Raw genomic sequence first — 22757 nt, 5'->3', positions numbered from 1 at the left:
GTCCCTCACTGAGCAGCAGGGGCAGACACTGCAGCTTCATTGTCACTGCCCAGCACAGTGCACACAGAGCCTTGCTGCAGCTTCATTGTCACTACCCGGCACAGCGTGCACATAGAGCCATGCTGCAGGTGCTCTTAAAGAAGTGAAGGACTTGGCAACATAGACTGTAAAGATTGTAAAGCATTGCTAGTGCTCAGTGACACCCTGATCTGCATCGCTGGTTCGCTGTGGTTTCTTACACACTGCTTTGTCTCAAGCCAGTGAGCAAAGACGGTCTTTCAAAAGCTAGTGTAGTACAACAAAGCAGAAGGAATTTCTGTTTTAACGATTCAGTCTAGGATGAAAATAAGCTCCGGAAGGTAACTGGGTCAAGCATTCTAGTCTGGGAAAAAAAAAAAAAAACTGTTTTTTTTTAATGTGTTTGTTTGTTTAGTAAATCACTTAGATCCTATTGAAATAAATGCTGTGCCGCACAGAGAGGCAAGTAATGTGTTTCATCTGGGAAGCCAGGGCAAAATCTCAGGAACTCAAACATCATTTAACAAAGTGCCAACGCCTTAATATTTCACTCCTTTCCGGAACAGTCCCATATGGTTACAAGCGATAATGAAGCAGCACTCAGAGGTCAATTATTTAAGATTGACTCAGGCTGCCAATTACAGTGAATCTCGTGCCTTTGGGGAGCATTAAAATTCACTTTTACTTTTGCTTAATAAAATCGAGAGCTCACAATGTATCTTAATTCCAGACTCAGAGCATCCCTTGACAACTGCCAAGCTCTCCTAGGTTCTGGCTCTAAATATCTACAGTACAGACACCACTGAGCCAGTCCAGGTTTTACAGCGAGCTCCAGATCCAGGATGAGTGACAGGAAGCACTGCTGAGCTCTACTGGGTTGGATTCAGCTCATTGTAAAATCTGGACTGGCTCGGTCCGTATTGACGGGCAGTAGGAGTTTCATTGCAGGGCTGAAGAAGATACTGTTTGTTTAAAACTCTGCAGACTTGTATAGCGGTCAAGGGAAACTCAATCAAAACTGCAGACTGCACTGACAGCACAGGAAATAAAACTCAAACGTGCAGAACATCAACCTCTAATATAGGAATATGAATCAGAATAAGACACAAACTATTTCAAATGGGTTATTCTCTACCTGAAAAGTGACCTGGGTGTGAAAGTGTTCATTAGGGGAGACTTGCAGCTTTCTGCATTGCTCTTCTCATACCTTCATGACTGGCTGTGCGAAGTACTTGGCGCTCCAATCACAGAGGCCGGTCTGCATCGCCGCGGTGATGAAGTTCCGGTGCCCCACCCCCTCGTCCCCATCATCGGCACCCTGAAACAGAGAAAGCATCAGGACTGGGACCGGGGGGCGGTGCGTCAGGAGGATGGGGATGGAAGGTAGATGCATCTTATCATCTAGGTGTGAACTGAGTATGTAAGCCTCTGACTTAGCACTGTCACTGTTTATTCCTCAGGAGTTTTCATGACTTCTCCTAACTTCGTGTGATGAACTTGGAAACCCAGAAAATCTACCACGTCTGCCATTGCCCTGGACTGATCATGCACACAAACATTATAGTTTAGAGTCAATGTTGACAGATGTAGCCAAATTCTCAACTTAATAGGAGGGTGAAGGAGAGGGATGGGAGGTGAGAGCTCTGGGCAGAAGTCAGAGATGGATGTTTAGGTAGGGAGGTGGGGGGGGGGGTCGAATGGAGGGTAAGGGCTAGGGGCTAGTGTTAAAGGACAGAAGAGAGAGGCTGTACCTGGTCTGGACCTTTGTCGAACATTTTGCGCGTCCTGGTGAACTGGTGCGAGTGTGGCGCCTGACCGCCCAGGGTGGGAGTGTAGGGGGGCCGGGCCGAGGGAAGCTCTCTCCCTGCTGGCTTTGGGACCTCGTTGGTCAGGCTGGAGCTGCTGGTGCTTGGCATCGGGGGCGAGCCTCTGGAACAGGGGGGACACAAGAGAGATCAGAGTCCTGCGAGGACAGGGTCACAGCCTGGGCCAGACAGCGGGGTGGAGACACACAGGTGAGAGGGGAATGCATGCGTGGGTCGGTGGACTCAGTGCTCAGAGAGAACAGGATGGACACGCAGAGAAGAAACCTTTCATTCCTGTCCTCTAGGGTTTGAGTATGGAGGACTTGTTTGATTAAATTAGATTTAACACAGGAGGGCTCAGGATCTGACCGTGTTTAAATGAAAGAGTTGGGAGCGCACTCACCCGACCTGGTGGATGTGGATGCCCTTACTGGTGGGGCTGGCTGGGGCAGACTGGGTGAGGGAGCCGGAGTCCAGTATCCTCTGGGGCCGAGCGTTCATGGTGGCCTGGGGAGTGAGAGTGAGAGAGCAGTGAACAGTGACCCATTGTGTCTCTGCCCATGATCACTCTTTAAATAATGTTGTTCGGCCATTTCCTCCAGAGCACTTTCTCCTCTCTCAGTGCAACGTTTCCAGGATATCCGATTGCAGCGATGGGACAGCCTGCTTTTAGTGAGAGGATCAATAGGCAGCAGGCAGCAATGTAATTAATCAGGTACATTTCTTGTACTTGGAGGCGAAGCAAAGGTGCGAGAATGCGAATCAGGGGATTTCCTGTGCAAGCAGGAAAGCGCTCTTGTGGTGATGCAGTTTGAGGAGATCAGGACAGTATTTAGTGGTTAAGTACACTTGTGTGTGAAAAGAACATGTTGATCTAGCATGATCTAGCATTGCTGTGCACAGGGGAATCCCACGCATCTAACCCTACATATTACTGAAAGAAAAAATGCGCTGCCTGCACTTTAAAAATAGACGACAATAATTAACCCAGCAGATGGGAAAACTAATCATTATATGGAGAATTCATGTATGTGTGTATTGCCTTTATTACAAAATATATATGAAAAAGAGTGTTCAAAGAGATTATTAATTCACTAAACTACTGTCCTATACTGTAGAAACAGAGCTTGCTGTTATCACTGTGCAGTAGAAAAGCAACATGCATGACACGGACACATCAAGAAGGATGACACGTGCTTTCTGTCTTGGGCTTGGCCAATTGCCCAGAAAAACCCTCCTCTAGCAACATTTATATATATATATATATATATATATATATATATATATATATATAATATATATATATATATATAATATATATATATATATACTCTTATATAGTGCAATGTGTTTTATAACCCGACTCCCAGAGCCTCTATCACATTAGGACATGTGAAATATCCTGCGTTATATTTCTGGGAAAAATAAGAAATAAAAACAGATAAGTGAATCTCACAGGCTCAGAGGAGCTCGGCATTAAAAACAGCGCAATGAAGTCTTATGTAATGTGCTGCACTGTTTATAATGGACGAACACACTGCTTATCGACAAGGAATTGATGGTACTCCAGTTCTCATAAACAATGCCGGGTGAAAATAAAGTTGAATTACACAAGTGGCTGTCTTCATTGATTTATTACGCCTTTCTGTCCCCCATCCTCCTTCAGCTGGCGTTTTTACAACCGAATTTATTCCTGCACTTGTCCACAGCGCTGCACTTTAGGGGTTGAGAATAAGATTTATCAATGCACAATTACAGCGCAGTAACACACATTTATTTTCACATTTAACTACTGTATTAACACTGAATAAATACAAATCAGAGAGGTTCTGTGTCAGCCACCTAAACATTACTGCCCTGTCAACATGCAGAGGGGAGTACTGTACCCACTGTGTAGAAATCCCTCCTTCCTCTTTCAAATCACACGCAGAGGGGAGTACTGTACCCACTGTGTAGAAATCCCTCCTTCCTCTTTCAAATCACACGCAGAGGGGAGTACTGTACCCACTGTGTAGAAATCCCTCCTTCCTCTTTCAAATCACACGCAGAGGGGAGTACTGTACCCACTGTGTAGAAATCCCTCCTTCCTCTTTCAAATCACACGCAGAGGGGAGTACTGTACCCACTGTGTAGAAATCCCTCCTTCCTCTTTCAAATCACACGCAGAGGGGAGTACTGTACCCACTGTGTAGAAATCCCTCCTTCCTCTTTCAAATCACACGCAGAGGGGAGTACTGTACCCACTGTGTAGAAATCCCTCCTTCCTCATCCAGGGGTGGGGCCCCAATGCAATGTGAACGGATACCCCACAGAAACACCAAAGACCACAGAACCTGCATCTCAGAAAGCAAGTCTGTATAACGCACTTGCAAAAAATCCTTCTGCAATAAGATTTACTACAGCATTAGCTTTATATCTTAAAATATGTCTCTATGATGAGACAAGAGAACGGCTGGTGATACTGTGTTGGTGAAGAACTATTAAAATGGGGAATTGGGTGATTTGCCGACCTGTGTACAGGACAGCAATAGTTATCTCTCATTCATCACAGTGTTATTTCTAGAAGCCTTTTCACTTGCCAGTGCCCTAAAGCATCAAGGGCTCCCCAGGAGAGACTCTCTTCTGATAAACATTTCCATTACGTCTCAAAGTGCTCCTTCCTGTTCAATCATTCAGCAGCCACAACTTGCCAGGAACGTACTGAACACTTTTCACAATTCCATCCTCCTCCAATTCTTGTAATTCAGTCATTACACCCACACCTAGAAGCGTAGTGATATTAAAAGACTTTGCACATTTTAAAAGGACGCGATCATCTCAGATTTGTCGGGAAGTAACTTTTCTTTAAACTTTTCTTTTCCAGTTGAAGTTTGAACATGCAGGCAGGCGAGTGATGGAACGAGACGTTCCCCTGTACTTTCCTCCTGTATATTCTCTCCAGCCAATTAAAACAATTCAAGTCTAGATCAATGTCAGCCTTCTGTGAAAGTCTGTCTGTTTTAAGATACTGTAAAAACCCTTTAGGTGTCTTGAACAGAAAGCAGCTCTGAAGTGTAGTTACCCTAAGCAGAAAAAATGGCTTTGATCGCTAAAACTGAGCAGAAAACGACAAAAATGAATGAAATATTACCAGGAGGGGAAATGTTTGGAGAGAAATTACTGCAGGGTTGTTATATCCACTGTATTCAATCTATTGTAACCAAATCAAGGAAATAATTTGTTTTATCCTGGAGAAATACTTTATTGTGCATGTGTGTGGAGCTGTATTTCCAAAGCTCAAGTTAAAAAGAGTTTTGTATGGAGGGGCTTCAGGGAGCCATCCCTGCTTAATTGCCTTTGCACAAACTAAACTGCTTCCATCCCAGAGGAGCAGAAATGCAGAGCTCGGCCCAGGCTGTCCTGAGAAAGGCTGCTCCTGCCTCTCTCCTCTGGTCCACCTCACACTTTCCACAGAGGAGGAGGGCAGAGAGGAAGAGAGACAGAAGATTGAGAAGCATCAGTACGAGAAAGGGAAGCCAGTCCTGAGATGAGAGCACACAGGCACTGCACTACCTTGTACGCGATGCTGTTGAGCACCTTCATGGCCAGGTCATACACTTCGGGGTACGGGTCAGCAGCCAGGTGGAGCAGCACCCTCCAGATCTGAGTGTAAACACTGTTAAAGGACACCCCTGCAACACAAAAAAGGACTTGTGAGCACTTGGCCTGACCCTAGTACATCATCAAGAACTTACATCAAACACTCAGTTATGGATTCTGAAGTCAAGTGGTGCAAACTACCAAGAATGAGAACATGCAAGACAAGCATTCCACTAAAGAGAGGGAAGCTGTAAGGAAAATAATCACAATACAGCACACAGTATGAACGACTCGCAGTGACTGCAATCATTAAGAACACATTCAAGAGGCGCTGAAGCCATTTCAAGCTGTGTGCAGAACCTTGCGAGGCGTGACCGAGACAATACGGAAAGCTGCTCTGCATTAGCATGGCCACGTGTACCGGCTGCACTCCTGAAATCCCTTGTGAGAGGCTGGCAGATTGAACGAGGGCAGCCGCTGCTCCGAAGCCTGCCTGCCTGCAACAGGAACGGCAGCTGTGAGCAGCGCTCGCTGCCTGAGCTCTGCTGATCTGTATGCATGGTGCACTTTCTCTCTCTGACTGTGTAGGTTATGCAAGGACTGTTGGGAACCATGAAAGGCTTGCTGCTGAGGAGAGGCTCCGAGCGCTACCTTTCAGCTATGGAGCTCATTAACACATGCAACCCCAGCCTGGGCATCAAAACAATTCACTTTGCACACACACACCCACACACACTGGCACAGACACCCACACCTCAAAGCACCCGCTTGAGAAGAAAGGTAATTATTCAAATGCTTCAGGCAATTTGAAATTATGTCAAAATAAATGATACGATAATGAATCTATAATCAAGTGATGTGCTGAGAAAATGCATTTCAATCTGAATTAGCATAATCATAGTGTTGAGCAGAATGAAAAACACTAATGAAACACGGTCTGAAAAGATTACATTAAAAACAAAGACAGAGAATTAACCAGCCATAATGGAGAAGCACTCATCAGGTGTTTGTGTGTGTGAGACACAAGCTGACGTTGTTCTGTTTCTAAATAATGAATCTGTAACTGATGCACAGACATGGTGAAACAATTACAAGGGCTACAACAAGGAACTACGCAAGCAGCAGTGTGGATAACAAGAACGCTGGCTTTCAAGTAGAAATCAGAGCGTACTGATCACAGAGCTCAGGGTTCACCTAAGGCTGCCCAGCTAAGTGGCTGTCACCTCCCAGCTGAAAAATCCAGAGCCGCCTGTCTTGCAGACGCTAGTGTGCCTTTAACGATAAGGATTGATTGCGCTGCTGGCAGACTAGATCACTTCAGCGTGCTGGGTGAGAAAAATAAATCTTGGAACCACCTGTTGCTGTTACATCTTGACACTACATTTAGCCAAGCAGACAGTTTCAAGCACTTCGAAAGGATGGCTAAAAACATAAATAACTCATTGTTTTCGAAGTCAAATTAGTGACAATGATGAACGTGAAAATTACCAAACCAAAATGGATGATGAAAAAGAAAATGTGGAAAATGAAAAAGAGCAGCCTGATACAGTCAAGGAACAGCAGCTTGTTAAAATAGAATGGGAAGAACCGCAAGAGGGGCCGGTGCGTACAAAGCAGTGGGGATGATGGGGATGATGCTATGTGGTGGGGGAAAATGGAAATGGCTTTTTTACTGCAAGGAATTGGGTGGAATGATGTGCAAGCTCTGCCAGAAACACAAAAAAAAAGGAAGTGAATGGAGCAGTGTAGCCTGGGTATGAATTAGGATGGATTATTATTCAATGTCTTATTATTCAAATTCTTTGTGTTATTATAATTTAAGGTAAGGCATTTTATTTTTCCCGGCTATAATACCCTGCCGTCCAGCTATACAGAATTCCCGGGGAGAACCCTGGAGCTGCTCCCTGCAGTCCTTACCCCAGTCATGGAGAAATTCTGCCACTACATGCCTCACTGTATTCTCATCAATACAGAGAAACAAGCCCCAGCATTGAGGCAACACATCATAGCACATGAGTGTGGAACATGCTTCTGAAAGGACTCGTACCAGTAATACACACTGTGAGTGATGGACACTGTTCACTGTGGGTAAGTTGGTATTGTACCAGCCGTCACAACACAAAGAATGTATGAGTGGCAGCTAACTGCGGGCAATCGATGCATGACGATAGGATTCTTTTAACAGTACAAAAGGAAATCTGCTCAGAGTCAGGCTCAGTCTTCAGCAGGTACTGTAATGCAGCTTAAAAAACGAAGACATAGTACAAAACATAACACCATCAGCAATAGCGCCTTCAGACTGCAACCCCACTGCTGCTGCTCTCTGCTCAGCCTCTCAGGGTGTCCTGATTGATAAAACGGAGCAGATTTCCTCCTTAGTAATTTGAGGGTTATCTCAAAGCTGAGACTTTTTCATTATCATGGATTATGCAAAGTCACCAGAATATGGGCTCAGCAGGGGTCTGTAAGAAATCATTATATTGAAGTTCATGTTGTGTTATGAATTTTAAAGTGCTTGCATAACCTGCTCTCGTTTACACACCAATCAGTAAACAAGATGTGAGAAATCTCTGGGGCTTCCGGTGCATGAAGCAGCTATTGAAATGCAGCCATCTGAGAAGAGTAGGAGGCCAGGAAAGCTGTGTGATGTGGGGGTTACAACCACTCTGGAACAGCGAGGAGAGGGGGTTACAGGCTCTATAAAAGTGAGGAGAGAGGGGTACAGGCTATAGAACAGTGAGGAGAGGGGGGTACAGACTAGAACAGTGAGGTTGTGGGGGTGTGGACTCTAGAACAGCGAGGTTGTGGGGGTGCGGACTCTAGAATAGCGAGAAGTGTGGGGGTGTGAACTCTAGAACAGCGAGGAGTGTGGGGGGTGTGGACTCTAGATACTGTTCAGGATACTGTTCATTCTCGAGCAAAGATCAATAGTGGAATTCCCATTTCTCTGGGGGTTGGCAGACAGTAAATGGGTTATCGAAACTCTCCTGGAATTTCTCAACTAGAAAAAGCACTCTGAGCCCTACAGGGAGCAAGGGCTTGCATGTCGGACAAACACACCAATGTAGAAGAGAGACACATCACACCAATACAGTCCTGCTGTCAAACCCAGCCTCCTTCCCAAGGGAAGCAAGCTCCTGCTTCCTACAAAGGGCCCCCTTCATTAGGAAGCACTCCAGTGTCCAATCCCAGCACCCAACCCTAACGCTGCAGTCTGAACTCACCGATGAGCGAGTTGAGCGAGGAGTAGGAGCTGACCCTCCTCATCTTGTCGATGGTCTCGAAGGACAGGATGTACTCATCGTTGTCGGGGCTGCCCAGTGTGCTGCTCGCACTGCTGCTGGTGCTGAGGTTCCCAGGAGAGAAAGTGATGGGGCCCCCTACTGACCAGGAGGAAGAAGAGACAGTGAACAGCGAGTCGTCCGTCGTCGTCCCCTCGCTCCCTGCCCTCAGAGCCCCCCTCTCTTCCCTCTCTCCCATGTCTTACCCTCCTCGCTGATGATCAGGTTCTGCAGCCCCCCTGCTCTCAGAGCTCCCCTCTCTCTCATGTCTTACCCTCCTCGCTGATGATCAGGTTCTGCAGCCCCCCTGCTCTCAGAGCTCCCCTCTCTCTCATGTCTTACCCTCCTCGCTGATGATCAGGTTCTGCAGCCCCCCTGCTCTCAGAGCTCCCCTCTCTCCCATGTCTTACCCTCCTCGCTGATGATCAGGTTCTGCAGCCCCCCTGCTCTCAGAGCTCCCCTCTCTCTCATGTCTTACCCTCCTCGCTGATGATCAGGTTCTGCAGCCCCCCTGCTCTCAGAGCTCCCCTCTCTCTCATGTCTTACCCTCCTCGCTGATGATCAGGTTCTGCAGCCCCCCTGCCTCAGAGCTCCCCTCTCTCTCATGTCTTACCCTCCTCTGATGATCAGGTTCTGCAGCCCCCCTGCTCTCAGAGCTCCCCTCTCTCTCATGTCTTACCCTCCTCGCTGATGATCAGGTTCTGCAGCCCCCCTGCTCTCAGAGCTCCCCTCTCTCTCATGTCTTACCCTCCTCGCTGATGATCAGGTTCTGCAGCCCCCCTGCTCTCAGAGCTCCCCTCTCTCTCATGTCTTACCCTCCTCGCTGATGATCAGGTTCTGCAGCCCCCCTGCTCTCAGAGCTCCCCTCTCTCTCATGTCTTACCCTCCTCGCTGATGATCAGGTTCTGCAGCCCCCCTGCTCTCAGAGCTCCCCTCTCTCTCATGTCTTACCCTCCTCGCTGATGATCAGGTTCTGCAGCCCCCCTGCTCTCAGAGCTCCCCTCTCTCTCATGTCTTACCCTCCTCGCTGATGATCAGGTTCTGCAGCCCCCCTGCTCTCAGAGCTCCCCTCTCTCTCATGTCTTACCCTCCTCGCTGATGATCAGGTTCTGCAGCCCCCCTGCTCTCAGAGCTCCCCTCTCTCTCATGTCTTACCCTCCTCGCTGATGATCAGGTTCTGCAGCCCCCCTGCTCTCAGAGCTCCCCTCTCTCTCATGTCTTACCCTCCTCGCTGATGATCAGGTTCTGCAGCCCCCCTGCTCTCAGAGCTCCCCTCTCTCTCATGTCTTACCCTCCTCGCTGATGATCAGGTTCTGCAGCCCCCCTGCTCTCAGAGCTCCCCTCTCTCTCATGTCTTACCCTCCTCGCTGATGATCAGGTTCTGCAGCCCCCCTGCTCTCAGAGCTCCCCTCTCTCTCATGTCTTACCCTCCTCGCTGATGATCAGGTTCTGCAGCCCCCCTGCTCTCAGAGCTCCCCTCTCTCTCATGTCTTACCCTCCTTGCTGATGATCAGGTTCTGCAGCCCCCCTGCTCTCAGAGCTCCCCTCTCTCTCATGTCTTACCCTCCTCGCTGAGGTTCAGGTTCTGCAGGCTCTTGTTGAGGTTGCGCACCGTCGTGGCGGCCCGGATGTTCCCGTACGAGCTGACAGAGCGAAGGCGTGGGATGGCAGGACTGTCCCTCAGTGGGTTCAGGTTTCCAGCCTCTGAGCACAAAACACAGAACAGGATTATCAATAATCATTTTTTAGCAGAATAATTGATTGAGACCAACAGATCATGGTCCAGCCCCAGCTCTCTGCAGCAGGTACCTGTTGTGCTGGCAAGAGAGGGAACAGCATAGTTCCTCTCCTCCTCCATGAACTGCAGAGCCACGGTGCAGAAGTTGCTCTCGTACTGAACCACAAGGTGACTGAGCGCCACCACCAGCTCCTGCAGGAAAACAGCAAGCAGAGAGGGGATCAGGCGAGCGTTAACCCCAAACAACACTGCCCAGAGACCCGTGACACGCTGCCAGGGCACGGCCGGGCTACACAGCCCTTCAGCCGCTCACCCACCTTGCGCACTACAGGGCTGCCGTCGTTGAGGAGCTGCGCCAGCATCATGGCCACATTGTGGTCGATCGTGGTCGAGTGGTCTGTCCGCTCAGCCGAGTTCCCCATGAAAGAGCCCAAGGCAAAGACCGCGGCACAGCGGACCTGTAGGGAAGCAGTGAGAATTGAGGACATTTGCTGTATAGCCAGTGAGCTACTTTACATTGGAAGCACATACCATACCCTCGTGCATACAGTATATAAAGCAGACCAAATGCTGTGTTCTGCTTGCTATGCTCCAGCAGAGCATGTATGTGATAACCTCCTACTGCTGCAAGTTGTAGCGATGGGGGACTTCAAGTCCTTTGGAAAGGGAGATTTCAAATTATTTAGTGGCACTAAGGCGTTGTGCAAATACTAGGTCAGACAAACAATCTTCATTGCGGTTCTTTTTAACAGTGAATTACGGGGTTAACTAATCTTTTACACTTAATTCCAGATCCCCAAACCCCCCCCCATTTTAATTTTTGTGCTATCATCACTTGCCGTCTGCACAGCTCGTTTAAATCACATTACTGGCAGGAACACTCCTGCTTCCTGCACAAGATAACAAGTATGCCAGGCTCTCCAGCAAGCACTTCCAAACCACAATGCGGCCATTGCTCTACCGGCGGAGGAGAGGAGAGGCGAGGGGAGGAAAGGAAAGGGGAGGGGAGGAGAGGACTGGCTACTATACTGCACTGCAGCCCTGCAGTCAAGACGGAAATGAGTGCAGATTCAGGGAGATGATCAGGCTGCAGCGTGCTGGAGAATTAGCTGTGTATTCAATCAGAAAGAGGAGGCGTCACTGGGGGACTCTTCATTTTTCCAGTAATAACACTCAGGAGTATCAGTGCAGCTCTCCTGACAACAACAAGTGCTGCTGGTATTATTGCCAGTATGTTTCATTTTAGGTTTAAATAAAAATACTGTTATTCTTTATTGCCTACATATTGAGCCATAGTCTTTCTAGGGAGCACAAACAGATTTAGATGGGCACCCCCTTATAAAAACAAAACGTCAATATTTCCATTGTAATACTATGCGTTTACCACTGTTTCAGATGTTTTGCCATGTTTCTTAACTTGCTTTACCACACCTCTCTGGGTTTTACAATGCTAGTCTATGAATTCACTGTGCTTTACTACATATGCTATGCTTTTACTAGAGTAAACTTTTTAAAGGGGTGTAGCACGCAGCCATACAGGGAGCTCCCGTTTCCCAAAGCACAGCCCCACCCCGCACCTCTGGAATGGGGTCTGATAGCAGGCTGTAGAGCTTCTCGTGGGCGCTGTCCCGCACGCCGCACCAGCGCGCAGAGTCGAAGTTCTGCCAGATGCGTCCCAGACAGATGGCTATCCACTGGCGCAGGAGAGGATGAGGGTCATTGAGCTGCTCCAAGCAGATTGCAATGAGGTTCCCCTGCAGACAGGCCTCCTGAATAGAGAGGGGGAGAGAGAACCAGTCGCTAGCAATGCAGAGCCCCATCTGGGTCACTCTGTACTGGCTCGTGAAGGATCGCTGTGAGCACCCTCGTCGTTTTCAAAGGGAACTGATCGGATTCTCTCAGATTTCTTCCTCTCACTCACCTGCCCTGTGTTGTAGCTGTTCACGATCACTGCCAAGATGAAAGCTGCCATGGTCCTGTGCTCTGCCTGGAATACGCAAAAGGAACATTTTTAAAAACGTTACAAAAACCTTCTGCCAAGAGTGGCCGGGTGGTGCAGCGTGCATATTCCCCCAGCTTTAAAACACTAGACCTGGGTTCAAATCGGGTCACAACAGAGAGAGAGAGAGAGCCTCCAAACTCACCGGCATGTAGGGGTCCGCTAAGACAGACAGGAAGTACTTGTGGCCGTTGTCCTTCACAAGATCAGCTTGGCACGACTGCAACGACAAACACTTTGACGAGTGAGGCGCTCGAATGAAGAGCTGACCGCAGTAGTTCGTTTTTGAGAGTTACCACAGAAGTACTGGATGTCCTGACCTATATTCTCACCCAGGGTCCTTATACCAGCCTTACTTACTGTTTCTTCTAGAAAAATGTAATTTGAACAACAAGCACCCTGGACACAGATTATTAGAGCAGGTATCAGTCTCCACACCGGCTTGATCCCAACAAAATCTCAGCAATTACACTGGCTTCAGAAAGGTCACTCGCACAGGCTCGCGGGCTGCTAATCCCCAGGATCAGGGGCTACAAAAGAACAAACAGCAGAAGGGAGGGAGAGTAGAGACGAGCACTGGGTACTCACGCTGTCCACGGCCAGGATTTTGGCCCAGATGAACACTAGCAGTGGCCGCAGCTCCCGAGCTGAACTCTGCAGGAGTTTGAGGACGTAGGGGAAGATCCCGACAGACAGAGCCTGGGGGAGGCAGAATGAGAAACACTCAGAATCTACCGACAGTGTGTGTGTGTGTGTGTGTGTTGTGTGTGTTGTGCGTGTGAGCCTGTGAGTGTGTGTGTGTGTGTGTGTGCCTGTGTGTGAGCTTGCGTATGTGTGTGTGTGTGAGTGTGAGCGTGGGCCTGTGTGTGTGTGAGCCTGTGTGCGTGTGCATGTGTGTGTGTGCGTGCCTGTGTGTGAGCTTGTGTATGTGTGTGTGTGTGAGTGTGAGCGTGGGTGTGTGTGTGTGCCTGTGTGTGTGTGAGCCTGTGTGCGTGTGCATGTGTGTGTGTGCGTGCCTGTGTGTGAGCTTGTGTACGTGTGTGTGTGTGGGTAAGTATTACTATCAATATGGGGACAAGAGTATCAGACTCACCAGACTGACGGCCCACGGGCCCAGGTCCAAGAAGCGACCCAGCAGGTCCAGCGCTCGGAGCCGGTGCACCTGACTCAGGAGGACCTGAAGGAAGACAGGGAGCAGAAACGAGAGCTCACTTTCAGCTGCAGACGTGTATCCCGTGAGTACCTCCTCTATATTTTACAGTAATAGTGTTCTCCATGTCTCGCTATGCCTGTACAGTATGTGCACTTAGACACACTGCATTCTGACAACGATTCTCATGCAACGATTTGTTGACATGACTGTATGACTATAGAATTCACTACATTACGCTTTCAGATTGTGCTTTCTGGTGGAATGGGTGTGGCCACAGATTGCTCCTGTTCTACTGGAACTCATTTCAGAAACACAAGAAGCAACCGACCAAAGGAGAACTCTGGGATTAAAGCCACGGCACACCCTTCACCTTCATCAATCTTGCCATTAATTGGGAACGACATCCAAAGAGGCTCACGGCTGATGACTGAGATCTTCTGCAATTCATGTTCCAGAGGTGGATTAGCGGACAGATGGCAGGCCTGCACAGCAGAATTAAGCCTGTCCTTTGTATTAATATCCAGTGGGCCCAAATAGCAAGTCAATCCCTTCAGAAGCCTCGTACCACCGAACAGAAACTCAAACACAGAGCAACTGGCAGCAAGGCTGCAATCTGGAGACAGAGCCAGGGGGGGTGGGGGGCGACAGACAGATCAACTTGCACAACTGCAACAGATGTGCAATCTTCATATTTACACAGCAATAAAAAATAAGAAAACAAGAGCGATCCATTGAAATAATGAAATCTGCTCGTTCATACACGGGCTGCACATGACCACCTGTAAATAAATTCCTCCATATGGGATCTGAATCTGACATTTAAAAAAGGCGAGTGTTTCATGGAATGACAGCGATAAAACCTCGGTGGAGCCTCGCAGACGCACACACGCTTCCGATACGCACACACCTCACACGGGTAAACCAGGGTCAGCAGTCCACACCACCACTATCTGCACCCCCTTCTTTCATTCAGGGGCAACTGTAATACACGTTGGTGTGGGGCACACAGACACAGAGCACATGATCTTTCTCCTGCACAGCTGCAAAGTCTTTACTAACTCATTTACCCGGGAGAGACTGAAATTCACCTCTGGAATCAGAAAGGTCAGGTATTGCCTCTGCTAACAACAATACAGCACACATTCCATTGTTTTTCATTCTATATGCATACAAACAAATATATATATATATATATATTGCTTTCGATCTCTAACGACCTTGGTAGAATGAAAGCATTGCCCAGAGGTGCAAGACCACCCCCCCTCTCCACCCGCTGCTGATCCAACAACACCCCCCTACGCGTCTTAACTGATGGGTTATGATACACTGCACAGATTTCAAAGCAAGCGCCTCTATCACCACCTTCATCAGCAGCAGTGTGATTTTCTAACAGCTGGCTATATTACAATGTGTCAGAATGTTGCTGTTTGTTTGCATTTGTAGTGTGTGTGTGTGTGTGTGTGTATGTGTGTGCGTGTGTGTGTGTGTGTGTGTGTGTGTGTGTGTCTATTGTTTAACTGAAGAGAGAAAGCGCAAGACACAATGAATCACGTTGTGGGGTACTAGACCCCTTTCAGGGAAGCACCCCAGTCTCCAGGTCTTGTAAAGGTACCCCAGGGGTGCAGTTTTTACATGCCGAGGGGGAACCCCACAGTATCATAGCCCGTCCCGTCTTCCCTCAACAGAAAGAAGACGACAATCTGACAGCTGCTTCTATAGCTGGAGAAAGTGGTTTGTATAAACAAGCAATCAGTCCTAATTAATCCTCACACGCTTTGGTTTTAAGACAAATGGCATGACGGCAGAAGAACCATCTGGATCCTAACGTCTGTCATACTGGGGCTCACACCCCCCTCCACTGCCCTTTGCCAGCAGGGCTGCCTGCCAGAGCTCTCGTCCTCCGGGCAGGCTGGAGTCTGTGTCTCTAAGTACTGGCGCTTCCCTCCTTAGGAAAGAAGAAGCTGGTGTGGGGGCGGCAGCTGCAGAGTGAACGGGCAGGACTGCATGCAATACGGAAGATAAAAAAACACCAATGTGGCAGAGCTTGACAGTGCTTGCTGCTCTTGGCTGTACAGGGCAAGTTGCTGGATGCATGATGGTTAAAGCGTTCTGGTACATTTACTGCTTGAACATCCCACTCCCACTCCCAGCAGCCCTGCCCCTTCCAGTCCCCGGGACCCCCTCCCCCTGCCCCCGGGAGCCCCTACCTGCAGCACGATGGGAAGCTGCTCCGGGGGGTTGCGGTTCTCCACTCCCATTGTCAGCCAGACCTGGAAGGCAGTCAGCTGCTCCGCGAAGAAGGGGCTGTGCTATGGAGAGAACACAGGGAACAGCAGATCAGATCAGAGACTGAGAGAAGAGTCAGAAGAGCAGACAGCAGGGTGACAAACTTCCAGCCCTCTAAGCCTCTGAACCAGGACCACCTGTTCACAGTTCTGAGCTGGGATAAGAGGAATACATTCAATGCTTTACATTCAATTTTATAAACATCACAAATAAGAAAACACTTCACACGGTTTGGCAGGTGAAGAGAACCCCTAGATTCAGCAGGGTCTTCATTGTGTACAGTTAGTGGTCTACGGGGTCTTCTCATATGTGTAGTTTGCAAATGAATGGTACAGTACCTGGGAACCATTTTTATTCCTCCTGTTGGATAGGGACAGGAATTGATTGGTTATGCACTGAATTAAATTATTCAAATCCACTGAACAGATTCATTGTGGCACAGGGCTGCGAAAGCATGAAGCGAGATGTATTGAAACTGAAACAAAAGCACCTTTAACAAAACCAGAGTCTGAATGTCACTTCCAAGGATAGCAAGCCTACACTGCAGTAAATGCTCTGACAAGCTGTCCAGCATCTCTCTGTGCTGCAGTTAAACACATAGCTGCTGCAGGAGTGCCTGGACCAGAAGCACGGTGTTTCTAATACGTGCTGCAGTACTGTACAGTGTGTCTGATTAAACACGTATTGGTAGGTAAACCACAGAATGGTGCAAATCTACAGTGGAATGGAGTAAAGTGGAGTTTCCACTTTAAATTGCATGATCCACAACCATCTTAAGGGAAAGTGCAGGCTGATACAGGGTGTGCAGAGCAGCACCCCAGGGACAGTGCAGACTGATACAGGGTGTGCAGAGCAGCACCCCAGGGACAGTGCAGGCTGATACAGGGTGTGCAGTAGCAGCACCCCAGGGACAGTGCAGGCTGATACAGGGTGTGCAGAGCAGCACCCCAGGGACAGTGCAGGCTGATACAGGGTGTGCAGAGCAGCACCCAGGGACTGTGCAGGCTGATACAGGGTGTGCAGAGCAGCACCCAGGGACTGTGCAGGCTGATACAGGGTGTGCAGAGCAGCACCCAGGGACTGTGCAGGCCCAGGGACTGTGCAGGCTGATACAGGGTGTGCAGAGCAGCAGAGCAGCCCCAGGGACAGTGCAGGCTGATACAGGGTGTGCAGAGCAGCACCCCAGGGACAGTGCAGGCTGATACAGGGTGTGCAGTAGCAGCACCCCAGGGACAGTGCAGGCTGATACAGGGTGTGCAGAGCAGCACCCCAGGGACAGTGCAGGCTGATACAGGGTGTGCAGAGCAGCACCCCAGGGACAGTGCAGGCTGATACAGGGTGTGCAGAGCAGCACCCCCAGGGACAGTGCAGTGCAGGCTGATACAGGGTGTGCAGAGCAGCACCCCAGGGACAGTGCAGGCTGATACAGGGTGTGCAGAGCAGCACCCCAGGGACAGTGCAGGCTGATACAGGGTGTGCAGAGCAGCACCCCAGGGACAGTGCAGGCTGATACAGGGTGTGCAGAGCAGCACCCCAGGGACAGTGCAGGCTGATACAGGGTGTGCAGAGCAGCACCCCAGGGACAGTGCAGGCTGATACAGGGTGTGCAGAGCAGCACCCCAGGGACAGTGCAGGCTGATACAGGGTGTGCAGAGCAGCACCCCAGGGACAGTGCAGGCTGATACAGGGTGTGCAGAGCAGCACCCAGGGACTGTGCAGGCTGATACAGGGTGTGCAGAGCAGCACCCCAGGGACAGTGCAGGCTGATACAGGGTGTGCAGAGCAGCACCCCAGGGACAGTGCAGGCTGATACAGGGTGTGCAGAGCAGCACCCAGGGACTGTGCAGGCTGATACAGGGTGTGCAGAGCAGCACCCCAGGGACAGTGCAGGCTGATACAGGGTGTGCAGAGCAGCACCCCAGGGACAGTGCAGGCTGATACAGGGTGTGCAGAGCAGCACCCCAGGGACAGTGCAGGCTGATACAGGGTGTGCAGAGCAGCACCCCAGGGACAGTGCAGGCTGATACAGGGTGTGCAGAGCAGCACCCCAGGGACAGTGCAGGCTGATACAGGGTGTGCAGAGCAGCACCCCAGGGACTGTGCAGGCTGATACAGGGTGTGCAGAGCAGCACCCCAGGGACAGTGCAGGCTGATACAGGGTGTGCAGAGCAGCACCCCAGGGACAGTGCAGGCTGATACAGGGTGTGCAGAGCAGCACCCCAGGGACAGTGCAGGCTGATACAGGGTGTGCAGAGCAGCACCCCAGGGACAGTGCAGGCTGATACAGGGTGTGCAGAGCAGCACCCCAGGGACAGTGCAGGCTGATACAGGGTGTGCAGAGCAGCACCCCCGGGACAGTGCAGGCTGATACAGGGTGTGCAGAGCAGCACCCCAGGGACAGTGCAGGCTGATACAGGGTGTGCAGAGCAGCACCCCAGGGACAGTGCAGGCTGATACAAGGTGTGCAGTAGCAGCTCCACAGAGATAAGAAGCAGCTGCACACGGCCAGTTACACAACCGCTCAGAATCTTTGATGAGACAAGTACTCAAAAGCTAAACTGTCTTTTTTTCTTTCTTAAAGGATTACAAGTGTCCAGTGTTACAGCAGAGCTTACTGATCACACCACAGCAGGAAATGGCAGAACCTCATTACCTCACGGGGCTCAAGCAGCACACTGGTTATGCAAAAAGTAAAAGTAATTCTGTCTCCTGTAATTCTTTGGAATATATGTGTGTGTGCGTGTGTGTGTGTGTGTGTGTGTGTGTGTGTGTGTGTGTGTGTGCGTGTGTGCGTGCATGTGTGTTTGCGTGTGGGTGTCAGTGGGTGCATGGGTGTCAGTGTGTGCGTGTGTCTATTTCAGCATTTGCTCTGTGCTAGAAGCCCGTGAATCTCTTTCCAGACAGAGTTCACATTTAAAACAGCTGCCTCCCTGCTAGCTCCTGTCGTGGAGGGGGGCTGGTTTCCTGCCTGCTGGACCATGTTCAAGTTATCGGTGTCAAATATTATCAAATAAAACTCATTCCTTTTACAGTGAACTACGCCGCATTGTACAGCATCCCCCTCTGCATGCTGAACAGGTTATAACAAAGAAACGCTGATTAGCATGGCAAGGACCTGCAACCTGCGCTGATGCATGAAGCCTGGATTTCTGTTCAGTGTGATTTAACAAAGGGTTAACAAAATCACTAGATGACAAAGCGCTGTGCTTTAGATACAACCTGAATGAGTTACGGATGAATGTGGACTCACTCTTACAATACAGTCTTTAATCATTCAATAGTTGCAAATAGAATAATGTGGTATTTTATGACACATAACAATCTGTATTGTGTATTGTTGATGATGCACAACTTCTATAGTTTTATATTCAATTCGGATTGAAGTTATGGATGACACAGTTTCCCCTGACTTGCAAATGACATTCTAAATGTTCTTTGTTTTAACTTTGCCAAGCTTGGAGGTGGGCATCCGGGTTACTTGCCTTTTCAGTGCCAGCAAGGATCTACAGTATTGTCATCCTCAGTGTAGGCGTTCATGTGTGTCTCTGTCTCTGTGGTTCTTACTGCACTTACCCTGAATGCCGTTCCCTCCTCGATTATCGTGGGAAGCTGAGATAAGCAGATGTCCACCGCCAGATCCCAGGCCTGCCTGTAAAAGGATACACGGGTGAGTTAGTAGACGCAGACAGTACACAGAGAGACTGGAGAGAGTGGAGAGAGCGCCTCACAGCACACCTGGAGTCCAGTCCTTCTTCCTCTTAGCCCGACAACAGGGGAGTCTACATATTCAGGGGTCCGCATGCTTGCATTATAGGAAGGGGTCCGCATGCTTGTTTATATATATATATATATATATATATATATATATATATATATATATATATATATATATATATTATAGATAGATATTTTTTATTTAAATGACAGCAGGAATGAGAACAGATACTCTGAGAAGTGCAATGCAACATTTGGAGCAGTGTATATCATGATACCAGGCTGTATGTAAATACAAGTAGCATTTCTAATTCACACAACACGCATCAGTTGACATCTGAGGCACTTCATTTGAATCCAAAATTGAATTCACAAGATCACAGTCAGAAAGTCATTAAAATACTCTGCCTCCCCACAGGTACCAGAGTCCATTAATCTGCTGTCACACTCGCTGGCTTCCCCCTTGAGTACCGAAACTAAAACACAACAAAAGGATGCAGCTTTTACAACGAGAAGCTTCTTCACTCAGAGTGGTGAGGGAGTGGAGTGGGTTACCTAGTCACGTTGCTGAGGCAGAATCTTTTAGATCCTTTAAGATCCAACATGATAAAGTTCTGAGATCAAACAACTACTCTGAACCGGACGAGCACTGATGGGCTGAACGGCCTCCTTGTGTTCGTACATTTTCTTAATCAAGTGATTTTTAAGAGACAGAACGTTGCTGATGGAGCAGTGAGCACAGATTCACCGAATTCAATCCAGCGTTTCGGTTCGAGAATCAAGAGAGAGCGGAGACAGAACGAGAATCAAGACAGAGCGGAGACAGAACGAGAATCAAGAGAGAGCGGAGACAGAACGAGAATCAAGAGAGAGCGGAGACAGAACGAGAATCAAGAGAGAACGAGAATCAAGACAGAATGAGAATCAATTCAGAAGTTCATCTACATGCAGTACTACATGTAAATCACCTGCAATAGATTAGTAGAGCTGTTGAGTAGATGCTAATGGCTTCATCAGGCTTCATCTTTATTGCTGCTATATTGCTACTAAATCCTCTATCACTGCATGATTATATTACTGTCTAACTCTATACTGTATCGCTATTCTGTGCTGGTGCTGGCAGGGCAGTGCGCTGTAACCCGCGAGGATCACTCACCACATGGCGTGCATGTACGTGGGGGGCAGGCGGGGGCTGCTCACAGGCGTGCAGTTGTATGACCTCATTATCCTCTCTGCCAATAGGAAGTTGCGGAATAAACTGGCAACCAGCAGGTCCTGGCGGAACAGCTTCTGGAACAGGTCTGTGGGCAGAGGAAGGACGTGATGGCTCTGACAGAAAGAGGGCAGAGAAGGACTGTGTGTGTGTGCGTGTGTTGTATGTATACAAGTCTATGTGTATAGGCAAGAAACACTGCTCCAAAGAAGTACAGGAAAGAAGCTTAAGAAAAAATTTGACTTGGATAAGACTGAGCTTAAAAATGTGTGTGTTGTAATGAAGTTGGAAGCGTACATAAAAATGGTTTTGCTGAGAAAAGGAAGCGCAAGCTAAGACACGCGGCTGTTTCTATGATCATTAAAAGGTGTGTTCAAACAGATGGGACCGGGTCAGGGTCATTAAGCACAGCGTTAAAGCTCTGAGCATGCTGAAAGGAGTGCCGCCTCACCTCTGGGCAGCACGTTCCAGGCGATGGTGTCGGTGATGGCCGTGAAGATCCAGTTCAGCTCCCCTAGCGGAGTGCGACGGTCATTGAGCCGGCCAGGGATCCTAACAGGACAGACAGACCAGACAGGGAATAAACACCCAGCTTCTACATGCTTTCCAGCCAGTGCATGCGGATCAAAGCGCTGAAGCACAGGCCAGTCCCACAAACCAAACCAGTGCACAGTTTGTAAAATGACACAGACAGAATATCCTCAGCTGCTTATAAAGACAACGCAAGCATAAGGAAAAATCTGCCCTTTTTCATTGCCAATTATTTTGCAAAGCTAAACCTGTGTTTGGACTTGACTGTGGAGGGCTTTGCTCGCGGGTGCAGTAAACATGCTTCTGACTGCAATTCTGCAATGCTTCAAACTGATCACAACATCAAAACCGAAACCAAATCACAAAAGTCAAAAATGATTGAAAGGGGAAGATAAAAAGAAGATCTAGGAAAGGTGTCCTTCAAATAGAAAAAATGAACCCCATTAAAAAGAGTGACTCCATGCCTGGCTGCAGAGCTAACCATGGACGGGAGGCTCAGTTTACACGAGGCTGCTTGCCGAATACGTCCAGGAACCCTGTTGGCCCATCCTGAGATTTCCACAGCTGCTCCCTGCTGTGACTCGCTAACAAGAACAATGCTGTTTTAATGAGGATCTCAAATTGTACTGAGCACCAAAGACTCTCCGACTCAGCCTCTAATCCTTCCTTTCACACAACGCAGACTGCAGCAGGACACAGCAGGACACAGCCTGGAACCAGGCTCCCACTGCAGGACACCTTGGGGCGACCCTGCTCCCTAACCATCTCCAGCCCCACTGCAGGACACCAAGGGGCGACACTGCTCCCTGACCATCTCCAGCCCCACTGCAGGACACCATGGGGTGACCCCGCTCCCTGGCCATCTCCAGCCCCACTGCAGGACACCATGGGGTGACCCTGCTCCCTGACAATCTCCAGCCCCACTGCAGGACAGCTTAGGGCGACCCTACTTCCTGACCATCTCCAGCCCCACTGCAGGACACCAAGGGGCGACACTGCTCCCTGACCATCTCCAGCCCCACTGCAGAACACCATGGGGTGACCCTGCTCCCTGGCCATCTCCAGCCCCACTGCAGGACACCATGGAGTGACCCTGCTCCCTGACCATCTCCAGCCCCACTGCAGGACACCATGGGGTGACCCTGCTCCCTGGCCATCTCCAGCCCCACTGCAGGACATATTGGTGTGACTCTGCTCCCTGGCCATCTCCATCCCCACTGCAGGACACCATGGGGTGACCCTGCTCCCTGGGCTGGAGAGGGGCTGGCTCCCCAGGAGGGGGTCTGGCTCTGCTCCCTGCAGCCTCCATATAGCACAGTAACTGGAATGCAGCAGCATGAGCAATTAAACAGAAAAACCCTTCCCTGTGATCTTTCTTACAGTGCTTCATTAATATTAATTGAGTATTACGGGAGAAGAACCAGGCATCCACACACACTG

At 49.2% G+C, this 22757-nt stretch overlaps 1 protein-coding gene across 1 annotated transcript in view; it reads right to left on the bottom strand.

Moving 5' to 3' along the window:
• LOC121296270 (regulatory-associated protein of mTOR-like) overlaps positions 1–22757 on the bottom strand; it is a 60965-nt gene that overhangs the window by 16231 nt on the left and 21977 nt on the right. Inside the window, exons 7-23 of the mRNA XM_041221611.1 lie at positions 21238–21338; positions 20730–20874; positions 19433–19508; positions 15781–15882; positions 13514–13597; positions 13009–13119; positions 12566–12640; positions 12343–12408; positions 11999–12190; positions 10739–10879; positions 10493–10613; positions 10247–10387; positions 8627–8782; positions 5376–5494; positions 2227–2330; positions 1770–1947; positions 1226–1336 (exon numbers count right to left, since the gene is read on the bottom strand). Coding sequence (XP_041077545.1) covers positions 1226–1336; positions 1770–1947; positions 2227–2330; positions 5376–5494; positions 8627–8782; positions 10247–10387; positions 10493–10613; positions 10739–10879; positions 11999–12190; positions 12343–12408; positions 12566–12640; positions 13009–13119; positions 13514–13597; positions 15781–15882; positions 19433–19508; positions 20730–20874; positions 21238–21338 — 2023 coding nt within the window. The remainder of the gene's footprint in view (positions 1–1225; positions 1337–1769; positions 1948–2226; positions 2331–5375; positions 5495–8626; positions 8783–10246; positions 10388–10492; positions 10614–10738; positions 10880–11998; positions 12191–12342; positions 12409–12565; positions 12641–13008; positions 13120–13513; positions 13598–15780; positions 15883–19432; positions 19509–20729; positions 20875–21237; positions 21339–22757) is intronic.

This window comes from Polyodon spathula, chromosome 21 (genome assembly GCF_017654505.1).
Source record: "Polyodon spathula isolate WHYD16114869_AA chromosome 21, ASM1765450v1, whole genome shotgun sequence".
NCBI classification, from domain to species: Eukaryota; Metazoa; Chordata; class Actinopteri; order Acipenseriformes; family Polyodontidae; genus Polyodon; species Polyodon spathula.
The sequence above is the reverse complement of the archived record's forward strand: the minus strand, read 5'-3'. Positions and strand labels throughout refer to the sequence as shown.